Source organism: Boleophthalmus pectinirostris, unplaced genomic scaffold (assembly GCF_026225935.1).
Source record: "Boleophthalmus pectinirostris isolate CB_2022bp ecotype Guang Dong unplaced genomic scaffold, ASM2622593v1 HiC_scaffold_8, whole genome shotgun sequence".
NCBI classification, from domain to species: Eukaryota; Metazoa; Chordata; class Actinopteri; order Gobiiformes; family Gobiidae; genus Boleophthalmus; species Boleophthalmus pectinirostris.
In genome coordinates, this window is record NW_026571515.1 from 36,385,450 (window position 1) to 36,400,648 (window position 15,199).

Below are 15,199 nucleotides of genomic sequence, written 5' to 3' on the forward strand. Positions count from 1 at the left end.
CCTATAATGGTTTTCACTTCTCAGCTGTGCCCTGTAAGGGTCAAGAAATGCTAAAAGAGCAACCCAAATTAAAAAAAAATCTTTTTTATCTAAAACCAAAATTTTTTACTTATTTAGAGTTTTGTTTTGTTTACTAAATTCTATGTACTCATTCATAGTTTTGATGCCTTCAGCTAAAAACAGAAATGAAAAGGTGTCCAAACTTTTGACTGGCAGTGCAAACAAAACTAATATTTTTAATCCAACCACTGTTAAAGGAAACTCTTATATATTTATCCTTACTTCCATAAGACAGTCCCCGACCAGAGCAATGAGCAATTTCTTGCCCCTCCTCTCCTTCACCATCGATGCATTCTCTGCTCGGTGCATACAGGTGAAGTCAAACATGGCCACGTCCTTCTTCCCTTTGTAATTCTGAGCGAATTCCAGATTGGGCAGTTTTCCTCCGGTGGAGAAGTCTGCGGCATCGTGAGCGTACTGGCACAGGGCCTCATAGTCCACGTTTGACCGGGCCAGGAGGTCTTCTGCATCTGCACAGTCCTGAGCACAGATGGGACAATTTAATACAAGTTACAATTAAAGGCACAGGACCTGATTTTACTGGCTTAAAAAAGTGAAAAAACAGAACTAGTTCATTTTAAACAGTTTGCAGTGGTCCATAGCTACTCCTCACTTATCTTATGCATTCCGAGCATCTTAATTATTCACCGTGATTTGTTTATAGGCACTTTTCACAATTCTCAGAGACCATAAAAGCTCACAACTAGCATGCTAACACACATTTATAAATTATCGTACAATAAAAAAAAAATTTGAGGCAGCACACATGACATATGGATGCTTGTCTCCATGGAGATGCTATAGCTTTGCCTAAAATCTTCCACAGTATGGTATCTGTTATTTATCTCAGGTGGCCCACCATTGGGCCAAGTTCAGATCTGTGGAGAGGCGACCCCACTTACTGTAAGAATGCACATATTGCTTTAGCATTTTTTTTTTCTGTAATAGAATAAATGCAAGATGGAATTAAATGCCATACTGTGGAACAATTCAGGCAAAAGACAAGCAGATGACGTGTTATTCACTTAAAATTGTAACTTGGTCAAATGAAACATAATCTACTACAATTTATAAATAATTTGATTTGCTTTGTACTAATGTTATCAAAGAAGGCATGAATTACATTATTCAGTATGGGTTCTGAGTAGCTTGCATTTTCGTTTGGGGTTATATTCAGGAATAGCCCACAGCTGACTTCTTTCTAAGGTCAAATCATGTTGTACCCATTCTTACAATGTTTTTTATAGGGCAGTGAACTACAGCCTAGTTTGCTAACAGGGACAAGGACAGAGCATAGCTGTACACCTGCTCCTGTTATTTCTGTTGTAGAGTTTAATATCCATCTTAAATGAATAAAAACTCGACTCTTGTTAGAGTTACTGTCTGCAGATAGAGGAAGTATCCATGTAATAATTATTGTGTATTTCAGCAGTGCCCACTCACCTGTTTAATGACGCCCTTCTTCAGCAGACTCTTCTTCTTGGCTGTCATCACAAAATAGTGCGTGTCGTCTTTGTAGTACACAATGTTCTCCAAATCAATACCTGGAGGTGGAAAATAACAATATTGTTATTATTAAAAAAGCAGAACTAACTCATTTCAAATAGTTTGCAGAGGTCCAAAGTTATTCCTCACTTGCCTTATGCATTCAAATCATCTTTACTATTCACAGCTTTTAGTGACAAGAGCAGAGTTTTGCAACAACCAGCATGTTAATACACAATTCCTGATTATTGCACAGTTCAACCCTTTATAAACAGCTGACTTACTCTGACCTCAAGAGCTGCTTGCACAATATTTCTGTATTCGAGCAAGACTTTAATACATGAGAAACAATGTGATACAGGGCCTTTAAGTTTATAATTTAACTTTTCAGTGTTTGTACAGTATTGAGACACTAGGCTCATATAATGATCCTTATGTTTTCTGGTTCTCATGTTGTGGTTTTACAAATTACATCACATTTAACTTTGCATCCAATTGAGTCAAGGGAAGGAAATGAGAAAAAGAGATGACATCAACAGGAAGTCTGAACATTTGAATGTATTTTTGACCAGTTTCACAATTTGCAAACTCCTTGGATGTAGACTCCTAGTATTTTGTGTTTTTTAAAGTTTAAATGTATTTACCTGTAGGATTCACATTTACCTGTCTTTGGCTTTAGTCTTTTTTGGGTGTGAGTTGTTGTTTTTTTTTTGGAGGGAAATGAAAATATTGTTACGCAACTGAAATATCCTGAAAGTGTGAAAGTGACCTGAGCAGACTCGGCATCTGTATCTATGTGGCCGCACAGTGGCTGAAGCAGGCAAGGACTCAACCCTCACAGCAAGAAGGTCCAGGCTTCAACTTCCGAGTGGGACCTTTCTGGAATTTGCATGTGTGCTTTCACCAATCAAATAGAAAAATACACAATGTACAGGGGCAATAAAGTATACATTATCCTTTATCTTTACCCTGGTTAAAACTACTAACAAATGAATATTTTCTCTGTATGTTCATTTCCTGTGGCACACTCTACAGCTTCTGCTCATTCACACGTTTCACCAACAGCACAGACACAGCGATGTTCTGTCTGCAAACCACAGCACAGGAACCCGCAGAAGACAGACCCATGTGTTGTTGTGAGTGCATCATCAATCTGGGAACACATTATTTCAAACTGAGTGGTAAAAGATGGAATCTGTTGAAGCAGCGTTACAACAGAGGAACAAGCAGAGAAAAAACGCTTCCCTTATTTTTTTCAAAACCAAAATGTTAAAACATGTTAAAGTTTACTGCTAAACTATTTTCTGATCTTTGTTATGATGTTGTTTCCTCATCACAAACACACCTATTTGTATTTACCAGTTGTATTTTATTTCATTCTCACATGTTTAACACACAAACCCAGCTGAGTTCCTCTCTCAAATGGAAAACACTGTTCCACCTTGTGATGGCATGTTTTAATAAAGAAACTCCATACACATTCAGTAGACTTATTTGGATAATTTCAGCCCTGGAATTGCCAATCTCTACTGAGCAAAAGGGAAAAGATAGCTGTTAATTTGAAAACTACCACTTCATAATATCACAAGGTGGAACAGAGCATTTTAAGCTTTGGAGATGCAGACAGACCAGAAATAAAGGATTACTCAAACATGTGAGAATGAAACAAAACAAAACTCAAGGTATGTTTTCGATGAGGTAATAACATTCTAACATGGCCAAAAGCTCACAAGAGTCAAATATGCATAATATAGGGCCATTAAATCATGTTTTTTTGAATTATACATCTGGAAGTTTTGCTAGTGACATTTTTACAGTACCCTCTTTGTATTGAAGTGTTCACATAAAGCTTATAGCATATATTGTTTATACATATTTATTTACACAGTTGGTGGGACAAAAAAAATATGCTGGAGTCTATACTGGTCTACCTCTAGTCTCCACAACTACAACAAAAAGTTCCACATACTTGATCAGGTTTACTCATATCATTTCAAAAACTTTAAACTCTGTATAGACATCTCACCAGTTTGTGTGAGCAGGTCTTGGAAGAACTTCTGGTTGTAGATGCGTGCGACTCCGCTGATCTCTGCCACCTGGGCCTCAGCTGCCGTGTGCCTGTTCACAAAGTTAGCTGTGATTCCAATGGCCAGTTTCCCTCTCAGCTCCTTTCCTTTAAACCCTGTGAAATAAACAAATAAACAAGTGAACAATCGTCATTCAGAGCTAAGGGTGTCAAAAGCATTGAAAGCAAGACACTAATTCATAATCTTTTTTATTATTTCTTTAACACTTATGAACCAGGACAGTCCCATTGAGATTAAAGTTTGTATAGAGGATTTTCCAAGGAAAGAGAAATACAGAGACTGTATTGTTTGTGATTGTTTTTCAAATGTTGCTCAAGTGTGACGCCACCCCCCCTTCCTCCCCAGTTCCCTAATTAAAATTGTAACATTATTTATATTTCCAGTCCATAGTTATATTGACCCCTTTCCTTTATATGGTCTGACCTTCAGGGCGATAGCTGCCTCCTGCTGCAGAGATGAACACGTCAAACTGATACGAGGAGACGGGGTGAGACGCAGGATTTATCTGGACCATCCAGCCTAAAACAGGACATTAAAGGGGACATATGTAAAATCAGGTGTTATGAGCTTTTGAGCCTCATCATTAGCTTAGAGTCACATTCATGTGTGTTTGAGTAATCCGGTACAGTCTTGCATTTGAGGTTTGAAAGCTCTGAACATTTTGATTTTCACCTACCCCCCATCTCCACCCATGGCTCTGTACTGCAATTATTATTGGAATAATATCTACCACTGGACTATACCTGTTAAAAATGTCTTTAAATAATTTTTCAATAATAAACTGATGATTGTTGCAGTGAAATGCCACTATGAAGAGTTTAATACTAGAAAAATATCTTAGTAAGTATAAAAGCAGAGTTTAAGCCTCTACAAACATTGATTGATTGATTGATTGATAGCATTTATATAGCGCCTTTCACAGTTCATTATTCAGTCACTCCACACTCAGTGGTGGTAAACTACTACTGTAGCCACAGCTGCCCTGGGACAGACTGACAGGAGCGAGGCTGCCAATCTGCGTCATCAGCCCCTCCGACCACCACCATCACTCACGCTCACAACACTTTCATACTAGGCAATGTGAGTGAAGTGTCTTGCCTAAGGACACAACAACAGTTTTTTGCCACTAGCGCCCCACTGTAACTTGTTCTGAAATACATGGGATTCTTGGATTAGTTAGGTAGTTCAGATTTCAGTCTTCTCTCAAATGTTAAAGGACTTAAAATATGAACTTTAAACAGAGCCCCATGTTTGTAAAAAAAAATAAAAAATACCATTTTCTCCAGAGGGCTCCACCAAACCCTGGAACTCCACCCCAGAGTGCACCTCCACCCCCAGGAGCAGAGCCACCTTCAGCAGGATCAGTTGCAGCTGCCGGATGCCTGAAAGCAGACACAGGTATACAAATTTAACCTATAAGCCTATAAAAAAAACACTGCCCCGGACTAATATTGTGATCTATATTATTGCCAATGCAGATGAGGGTAGGTGGTCTAAACCAGGACTAAACAAGAACTAAACCTGGACTATCAATAATTCCAAGAAATTTGGCGTCAGTAGGATCATCCTTGTACTTATGTTTAGTCCTGGTTTATTTTCTGGTTTTCTCTCTGGTTTAGTCCCTGATTAACTGCTGATTTCTCAGTGTAGTCCTGGTTTAGTTCCTTGTGTATTCCTGGTTTAGTTTCTGCTTTAGACCTTGTAAGACCCTGATTTAGTCTCTCTAATTTTAATTGCTTTTAGTCCCTGGTCTAGTCCCTTGTCTAGTCCCTTGTCTAGTCCCCAATTTACTCCTTGTTCAGTCACTGAATCCCATCTGAATAGTTTGGGCCAGAAAATCAAAACCAAAACTTCAATGCCCACATCACTAGAGACTCACTAGAGACTAGAGACTATCAAAGGGACAGTGTTACAGATATAGACCCCACTCACTGATGTGGTCCAGAGCTCCGCTGCAGAACTTCCCATAGAATTTCTTGGCACATAGGTTACGCAGGTCTACGATTGTGTAAGGCCACAGGTGGAGCACATTGTTTCTGGAGAAAGTTTCTCTCTTCTCGATCACCACGACCTGGGCTCCGAGCAGAGACAGCTCTATGGCTGTCCTCAGACCACATGGTCCAGCCCCCAACACTAGGCACTGAAACAAGCCAGTATTTAGAATCATCTGTAATATGTACTAGTGTTGTCACGATACTAACATTACAAACTTGATTACGATACTAAAGCATCTTGTATTTTCCACACAACACAATAGTATCTGTTTATCACCATGTGGTCTGACACTAGTTCTGACAAAATACAAGATGAAACTGTTCAGAAAAGGTCACATTTTATCCAGATATGAGGTGTTTTTTTTTTCTTGTTTCGATACTAGTTTTAGTATCAATTTGTATCAGATTTTTGATACTTCTGACAACCCGAATATGAACAGAAATCATATTTATCAGTGAATGATTCTCCAATTTTTCAAATAAATCACATAGTTAAATGTACACAACAGGTAATTTTTTCTAGTGGAGGGTCTGCCACCCTCTTGTCTCCATGGAGATGTTTCTTCTATTTACATCCATATGCATTTTGCACTGCTAGTTGTGTGTTCTTGTATTTTTATTTAGTCAAAACTTTATTTCTAACACTTTATTTTATGCATGCTTTCTATCCATGGGTTTCAGGATAATGATTTGTTCCTGATTTGAAGGATTTTTGAGGGACTTTCTTTGTTAAAAACATTTATATTTTGATTTGGTTGGCTTTATTGTTAGAACAACATACCAGATCCTTCAGATCAGAAAGACATCCTTATGCCTCAGACCCATGAATATTGCTTTATATTTTGCTCATTACGGTCACTCTTTCAAAAGGTCCTTATTATACAAAATTGACTCTTGTGATCTTGAAGTTGTGTTTTGTTTCATTCACACATGTTTGAGCAATCCTTTATTATTAGTCTGTTTCAATCTAAATGCTCTGTTCTAACTTGTGATGTCATGAGGCAGCAGTTGTCAAATTAACAGCTCCTTAGTTTAGTAGAGATTGGCAATTCCAGAGCAGAAATCATCTAAAGATGTATGGAGCTTAAGATCACTATATTACCACATGACTTCACAAGGTGGAACAGAGGGTTTCAGTTTGAGAAAAGAGACACATGTGAATGAAACAAAACACAACTCCGGGGATGTTTGTGATGAGGAAACATTGCAGCGTAATATGGGCCCTACAATGAGAGACAGTAGTACCTTATTCTTGGCACAGACTTTGCCCTGCTGGTAGTCTGGATGTGAGGCTCTCTTGTCAAACTTGCTCCACATGGCCTTGGCCTTCCATGAGTTGAGTTTGTCTTTCAGTGTCCTGTAGAAGTTCCTGTAGTCTTTAGGGTTTATCTCCAGATGTTTGCACAGCTCAGAGAAGTGATGTTGGACCTCTTTAAAGGTCTGAGCCTGTGTGAAGAGCTCAAATGCCGCATGGGACGGGTTGCTGTCCGCGTCGTCCATGGTGGAGGTAGTCAAGGCTTACTCAGTCAGAAATCTGTGGAACAAGCAGAATATACTAAGATCAGGGTTAATGAAAATAACTCTATGGATGTCTTTTAACTACAGGTGATCTGATTTGTGTATCTGAAATAACTAACCATGGGTGTCAGAATGATGAGAAATTAGAACCACTGCCATAGTGATTAACAATTTAAAACAATATAGTATATATTTTGAATGGGGAAAAAGTCCTTAAATGGTTAAATATTAGAGGAAGCTGAAACCCATGAATAGAACTGCCACATAACATTACCGTTACAAGCAAGCTAGCATTAGGCAACAGTTTTTCAGTTAGTCACTCACCCTTTGGTTGAAAATCAAACTCCTAAACACAACTGAATGCTCATATTGATCACAGGCTCCCAATTCTCTTTAAAACCACAGATTTTTTAGTTTTTAGTTTCAAACAATCTAAAATGTGTGTATTCTGTTACCATGCTAAGTGTAAGTTACAGTTCTGTCCTAAACAATGTTTTCCAATACGCACTCAAATGATCCTTGGGAACTCGGAAAAATGTTTTTCCTGAGTTGACAAATTATGAACACTCACACATAGGGTGACCAGATGTCCCTATTTACCCGTGACAGTCACAGTGTTGAGCCCTGTATCCCCTGTCCCAGCAGATTTATCCAAAACCAGTGATTTGTCCCAATTTATACAATTAATGTTCCAGATGTCTCTATTTTTTACCAATCTGCCAACAGTAAAGAGAGGCATACATTGTCATTTATAAAATTCAGAAATGCTGCATAAAAATGACCAAAACACAAAGAAAAACGACTATACTGACTCACATTAGAGCTGAGTGCAGAACAATTTTCCTTAATTATGCACTCACAATTTTGTTATTGCCAACCACCACAAACCAGTAATGTCCCAGTTTTTTATTTTGAAAATCTGGTCACCCTACTCACACAAGTCATGACTGCCACATGTTTCATGTTGTCTCCAGTAGTGTTGGTGTCATGATACTAAGATTCCAAACTCAATTTGATAATTCGACACTAAGAAGTTCACTCAATAGCCAATGGTGATTATGATACCACAATGGAAAAAAGATCTCCTTTTTTAGTAATATAAGTTTCATATACCAAATAATAGTATTCATTGACAGCTGTGTGGTTCACGCTTGAAATGCCCACACACTTTTGGATATTGTTTTTGGACTTTATTGGATATTTGTACTTTACTTTTGGACAATATTGAAAACATTGAGGATTATTGTGACATCGCTTGGACCAATACAGTAATCTTTTTTTGAAAATTTCTGGCAAAATCTGCAAAAAGCGGCAAAAAGCGCTGATACGGCTAGTATTCATTCTGATCAAAATCATTTCACATCATTACTTCAGGAAAGCTCAAATTTTGCCCCATTAATGCGATTTTTTTGCATTGTTAGTGGCCTATATTAGTTTTAGTGTCTGATTTTCAGTACTTCAATACTTTAATACACTAGTCTCTATAAAGATTTTATTGTGGGTTCTAGTTCCAAAGTAGGCATTAAAATTATTCTCTTTCTCTTTATATACTCAAAAACAAGAGTTATTATATTGGAAAATGCTTTTTACTGTCGCCTCTACACATATCTGACCTGTAACTTGGCCTGCTGACATCCTGTGCTTGTCTCCACGGATATGTATGTTTAATGCCATACTCACATTTCACACATTTCAGTCAAAGCAATAACATTTCAGTGGATACAAGCATGTGATGGACCCTGAAATGTTACATAGTGCAAACCATATACAGGCCACCTAAGCAGAGATAAAAGTGCCCTTCCTGGAAACTGAACCATGGGAGGCTACTTCTGATAATGAAGGTTTATGGGCCCACTGTGAGTGTGTGGATGTGGTTTATCATAGCGTGAGATCTTAAGGCCACTTCAGAGACACTTCACACTGCGCGCTAACTTAAACAGACCTCCCCCCTTTTACTGTCACACAGCTGTTAAAGTGATGTCACTGATTTGAGTTAACTGATTCACCCGACCCCTTAATGTAATAGTTCTGGTTTAGACCTGGAATGATCCTGGTTTAGTTTTGGTTTAATTCTGTTGTCTAATCTGAACTCAGACCACATTTAGTCCTTGTTTAGACCTTATTCAGACCTCCTGTAGTCACCTGGTTTAGTTGCTGTTTAGTCCTGGTTTATTCCTGCTGTAGTCTCTTGATATAGTCCTGTTTTAGACCTGGGTTAGTTCTGGGTTAGTCCTGGTTTAGTCCTGTCTTAATCCTGATTTAGTCCACCTGTAGTCTTGGTTTAGACCTGGTTGAGTCCTGATTGAGTCATACTGTAGTTTCCTGATATAGTCCTGGTTTAGCCCTGGTTTAGTCCTGATTTAGTCAGTCTGTAGTCTTGGTTTAGTCCTGGTTTAGTCCCAGTTTAGTCCCAGTTTAATCCTGATATAGTCCTGGTTTAGCCCTGGTTTAGTCCTTGTTTAATCCTGAATTAGTCCATCTGTAGTCTTGGTTTAGTCCTGGTTTAGCCCTGGTTTAGTCCTGGCTTAATCGTGATTTAGTCCGTCTGTAGTCTTGGTTTAGTCCTGGTTTAATGATTATGGAGCTGTTATGTGACATCATGGATGAAACTGGAAAAACTAGACTGGACCTTTCCTGGTCCAAATGAGTCTGTAGTCCCATGATGTAGAGGGAATTTCCCACCTTCTATTATACCTTTGTAATTACAGAGCACTTTGACCCAGAGACCTACTGTAGGCATCTGATTTAGTCCTGTCCTTTAGTCCTGGGTTAGATCTGGTTTCGTCCTGGTTTAACTCTGTCTTAGTCCTGATTTAAATTTGGTTATCTCCTGGTATAGTACTTGTATACGACCTGCTAATCCTGGAATAGTCCTGTTTTAGACCAGGTATAGTACTGCTATAATCCTGGTTTATACCTGGTTCAGCCCTTATGCAGTCAACTGGTTTAGTCCTGTTTAGTCCAAGATTAGTTCTGGTAGTCTTAGTCCAGGTTTAGTTCTGGTTTAATTCTGGTTCAGACTCGATTTAGTCTTGGTTTAGATCTGGTTTAGTATTGTATTAGACCTGATTTAGTCTTGCTGCTGTCACCTGGTTTAATCCCTATTAAGTTCCTGGTATAGACCTGGTTCAATCCTGTTTTAGAGCTGGTGTAGTCCCAGTTAAATCCTGATTTAGTCCTGGTTTAGTCTTAGTTTATTCCTGCTGTAGTCACCTGCTCTGCTGACTCATGCTTCCCTGTCTGGGGCTCTTTCTGTGTATGAGGCTCTTCCTCACTCACGCTGAGCACTCGTCACTGCTCCAGGACAAAACCAGTTTCAGGTTTAAAAACCTGCAATGGAAATAATACAGAGTCAACATGAGGCTCCCGGATGGAGAAACTGCTGTAGATCCTTAAGGCACTTGACACGAAAGACAACAAGAAACACACTTCATTTGTGAAACTCACTGTATTAACCCAGTCACTCAATTTGAAGTTTAGTTCCTCTCACACCACAAACATTAATCAAGGAGCATTTGTAAAAAAGATGCAAAGGTGCGCTTCCAGCTCCACTGACTCCATTTCCAATTGACTTTACATTGAAAAATTGTCACCCCTTTCTCTGTAACTGCAGCTATAAACCTCGTAATTTTCATCTTAAGATGTTATTATTAACTCACTCTACAAGATCCTGGTGTTTTATTTAGTTATTTTGTCCATAAAAAAATCCTATGAAATTCGGCTCCAAATTCACTCCTGAGCTTCATTTGACTGGAGCCAAACACTATGGGTGACTTCTCACTCCCTTAGTCCACTTCTTTCAAGACTCTATGGTCCCACCTCTACTAAAAAGTACCTCTAAAGTAGCCACTAAACAAACATTACCGCATGTATTACACAATTAACCCTGATTTCATAAATGTATTGAGGAATTCCATTTTAAAACTCACCGCTGCTTCCTGTTATTTCAACCTTTTTCAAACTTTTCTTTGCAAACTGCTTCCCTACTTACGTAAACTATGATATTCACTATAGGTACTATCCCATACAATTAAGTAATGAAAAAAACACCACAAAACCTGCATTTTGAACAACAAATTAATATTTTCATAACCAGATTTCTTCCTCCCAAGTATTCAGTCTGTTCCAAACAACATGCGTTTACTGCCTACTACAAAATCGGCTGCAGATCTCTCTAATACAAAGATTTATCTGCAGTGGATTTGATGATAGTTCAGTGTAAAAGTAATAATTTGCAGTACACAGCTAAGTGAAAATAACACATTACATATCTAAGGCTCTTATAGTGATGCATACACACGCAGCGTCACTGATGAGGTTAAGACTGTTTCCTGTGAGCGATGCTTCTCTGTATGTTCTAGCGCTGCACAATTTGTTGCAACTGAATCAAAATCATCATCCCTTCATAACATCATTTCCTTCAAAACACACATCTCCTGTCTTATTCTACATAAAAGCTGCTAACCCTGTAGTTTAGATCAGTCCAAACATGTTCTGAAATGTAATTCTTGTATTCATTTGTCAGGTCATATTTCCGACTTCCTGTCAGTTCTCCTGGACATGTTTAAAATTTGAAATGCCAAAATGAAATGATCCAATTTACATTTAAATAGCCATACAGTAAGTATAGTTGTATTTAGGTCCTGCGGTGGGGTGCAGGTGTGTGTGTGTGTGTGTGTGTGTGTGTGTGTGTGTGTGTGTGTGTGTGTGTGTGCGGGGTCGGAGTATTAGGTAGGGATCGAGCTTTTTGAGTTCCGATACTGACACTGATTCTTTGACTTTAAAGGTGCATTGCGCAACTTTTCTGGTGGAGGGTCCATCACCTGCTTGTCTACAATGTTCCACGCTAGAGATTAAACCTAAAATCTATCTAAAGGAAAACAACTATAGGCTAAATTATAGTTCAGATCTGTGAAGTGGCAACCACACAGATAGGGAATTATTGCATTTTTGAGAAACAGAAACACCTGGAATGAATAAATGCTAGATAGATGCACTTAATGTCATACCATGGAACATTTCAGGCAAAGTAATAACATCACAACTCCATACAACATTTTTCTGACAAGCATTGTGTTTTGATTATGTTTTAATAATAGAACTGTGCTCAAAGTTCACATTTTAAGCAAGTTTATACGGCCCAAAGTCATTCCTCACTTATCTTATGCATTTAGACCATCCTAATAATTCACCATGATGAGTTTATAATATACACTTAAGCCCAAAAAACACTTTAGAATTCAGTAGACTTACTTTGACCTCAAGACCTGTTTAAAAATGTACTTTAACTGTAAAAAGTAAGCGTATTAAGAGAGATTTTTGGAACAATTAAAAGATAAACTGCAGTGATTTTGAAACAGAATTTGGCAGATTTTAAGAGATTCAGCTGATTTCTTATTTTTTCTAGCTCTTTTTGTGAAATTGGCTTGATTCATAATCATTAAAACTTTATTAATTAAATATGCAAAAAAAAAAAAAAAGAAAGTCTGCCATTTCAGCAGGTCTCAAACCACAAAGGCAAAGTAATAACATCTCCATGGAGACAAGTAGGTGACAGATATTAACCAATGTATGGACAATGGTACTTATTTCCTTAAACATCATGAGACGTTCTAGGTGAAAATCAGCCTGTAAATAAGTCTGTCTTATTACATTCAATGAAAGGCTCAATCATAACATTGCCTTAACTGATATCATGAAGCCAATGCCCCATATAGGGAATTTTTCAGTATCGGCGCGATAATACTGATAACAGAGTCGCTATCAGTGGATTATTCGGATTAAGTAATAATTGTTGGCTCGTTGACAACTAAAATAATCAATGGTTGCACCCGGAAAGCTTTTCAAATACACTTCAGCTTTTCTGTAAACATGACTCTTCTCCACCTGAAAGCCAAACACACAAATATGATCCATGTTTCCATATTCTGTGGTCAGCCTTTCTCCTGAATCCCTATGTGCCTCCGGGCTTTTACAGTGAAAGACAGGGAAGACTTCTTTGGAAATCTGACTCAAAATCACCAAAACTACTGAAAAAATGTGGTTACGACACAAGTACATTTCAGGTACACTGCCAAAAATATACATAGATTAAAAATGATTCTTAAAGCTCCAGTACCTGATATTTTTTCCAAGTATCTCAGCAAATTTTGTCTCTCCCCAGTAAAGACATTATTTAAAGGTCCTATATTATGTAAAACTGACTATTGTGACCTTTAAGACATTGAAAAATGCTGTTACATCCTCAAAAACACACTTGGAGTTGTGTTTTGTTTCATTCACACATGTCTGGGATGTAACAATAACTGAGATATCATGATATCGTATTGTCAAAGTTCTCACAATAATATTGTGGACCATCACAACATATCGAATTAAAAGTCTCTTTGTTTAAATTAAGAGTTATGGTGCAGCAATAGCTAAAAAAAGACACAGGGAACTACATAGACCGTGATCCTTTGCTTCGTTTCAGTGTAGACTACAAGAAGAAATAACAGTTCTAAGCACTTTTAAGTCTTAGTTCTTTGGATTAAGTCTTGTCAAGGTATTTTAAGAGGAAACAGTAACATATTAAAAGTTTTAGCTGTTTAGTCTCCACAAAATATCGCAATAAAGATTGTACCGTGAGATGTATATTGTGAAAACATCGTACCGAGAGATTTGGAGATTTTACCTTTTATTCAGTAAAGACTGGCAACTCCAGGGCTGAAATTATCAATGATTCTAGTGAGGGTGTATGAAGTGGTGCATTAAAAACGCAGTGGAGCACTTCCTGTATTACCACATGAAATCACAAGGTGGAACAAAGTGTTTTCTGTTTGAGAGAAGAACTGTTAAACATGTGAATGAAACAAAACACAACTCCAGGTTTGTTTGTGATGAGAAAACAACATTAGAACATAGATCAGAAAATAGCGTAATACTGTCCCTTTAAGCAGGTCTTAAGGTCAAAATTAGCCGTGTACTGTCTGCATATAAATATAAAGCGAGAATCAGGATGTGCATATTAGCATACTAGTAAAAACGAGCTGGTTTTAATTTAAAATGCAAGAAATGTGAACTCTCTTTTCCAGACTAGTTTTATTCTGAGTAAAATTAGCTTAAATAATAATAATAAAAAAATTCATGCTTATAGTTCCCCATTTGCAATTCGAGAACTGAATCATTCAAACCCAAAACAGTACACACTAATAATATCTAAGTGGGTCTGACAGAGCGGCCACTTTGGCACTTCCTGTTCATGTTCATGTTGATTCAGTTTTGCAGCAAGGACATAACTAAAGCTGGATGATGAAATACCTAATAACAGTTTGTGGAAAATGTAATATATATGCAAATTAAAGCTGTCGTATTTTAATTGGTCACATTTTACATATATTCAAAAGTACAGCTGGTGTTTTGTTTTCTTACTGAATAACATGGATATTTCAGACTAATAAAAACTACTAAACTAACAAGACCCCATAAAGACACATGTTTGTCGAGGTTTAAACTACAGGGTTAGCAGCTTCAACACTGGACCAACAAAATTAGGTCACACTCAACTTTTAGGAGCTCAGTGTTAATTATTGTTGATTAACACGAAGCTGCCAAGCACGTATCCACCTTTGCTCTGATCTGATAATTCCATTATGTTTTAATAATAGAATTCTGCTGAAAGTTCACATTTTAAGCCTTTTAAAATCGATTTAAAATTTAAAATTCAAAGTCATTCCTCACTTACTTTATGCATCCTAATTATTCACCATGATGAGTTTATAAGCATTTTTCACTACTTTCAGAGAACAAAGCGGAGTTTTATTGTCACGGTAAAGCAACAATTAGCAAGCTAAGGTACAGTTCCTAATTTTTGGACAAAAGAACGCTTTAGAATTAGATGCAGACATTATCAGCAGACTTACGTTGACCTCAAACCCTCTTTAAAAATGTACTTTACTTATTTTGGAGAGATTTTTGGAACAATTAAAGGATGAAATGCACTGATTTTGAAAAAGAACTGAGCAGATTTTAAGTGATTCAATTGATTTCTTAATTTTTCTCGCTTTTTTGTATATT

At 37.5% G+C, this 15,199-nt stretch overlaps 1 protein-coding gene across 6 annotated transcripts in view; it reads right to left on the bottom strand.

The window, feature by feature from the left end:
* Positions 1–15,199, bottom strand: part of mical1 (microtubule associated monooxygenase, calponin and LIM domain containing 1) — a 40,676-nt gene that overhangs the window by 19,462 nt on the left and 6,015 nt on the right. For 4 of the 6 annotated variants that reach the window (XM_055166232.1, XM_055166233.1, XM_055166237.1 and 1 more), the window contains 7 exons: positions 6,872–7,160; positions 5,565–5,772; positions 4,907–5,014; positions 4,056–4,151; positions 3,572–3,727; positions 1,504–1,604; positions 283–540 (listed from right to left, as the gene is read on the bottom strand). In XM_055166232.1, the coding sequence (XP_055022207.1) occupies positions 283–540; positions 1,504–1,604; positions 3,572–3,727; positions 4,056–4,151; positions 4,907–5,014; positions 5,565–5,772; positions 6,872–7,126 (1,182 nt within the window). In that variant the 5' untranslated portion in view covers positions 7,127–7,160. Of the gene's footprint in view, positions 1–282; positions 541–1,503; positions 1,605–3,571; positions 3,728–4,055; positions 4,152–4,906; positions 5,015–5,564; positions 5,773–6,871; positions 7,161–10,357; positions 10,475–15,199 lie in introns of all 6 variants that reach the window. The other 2 variants (XM_055166236.1, XM_055166234.1) reach the window with 1 other exon arrangement.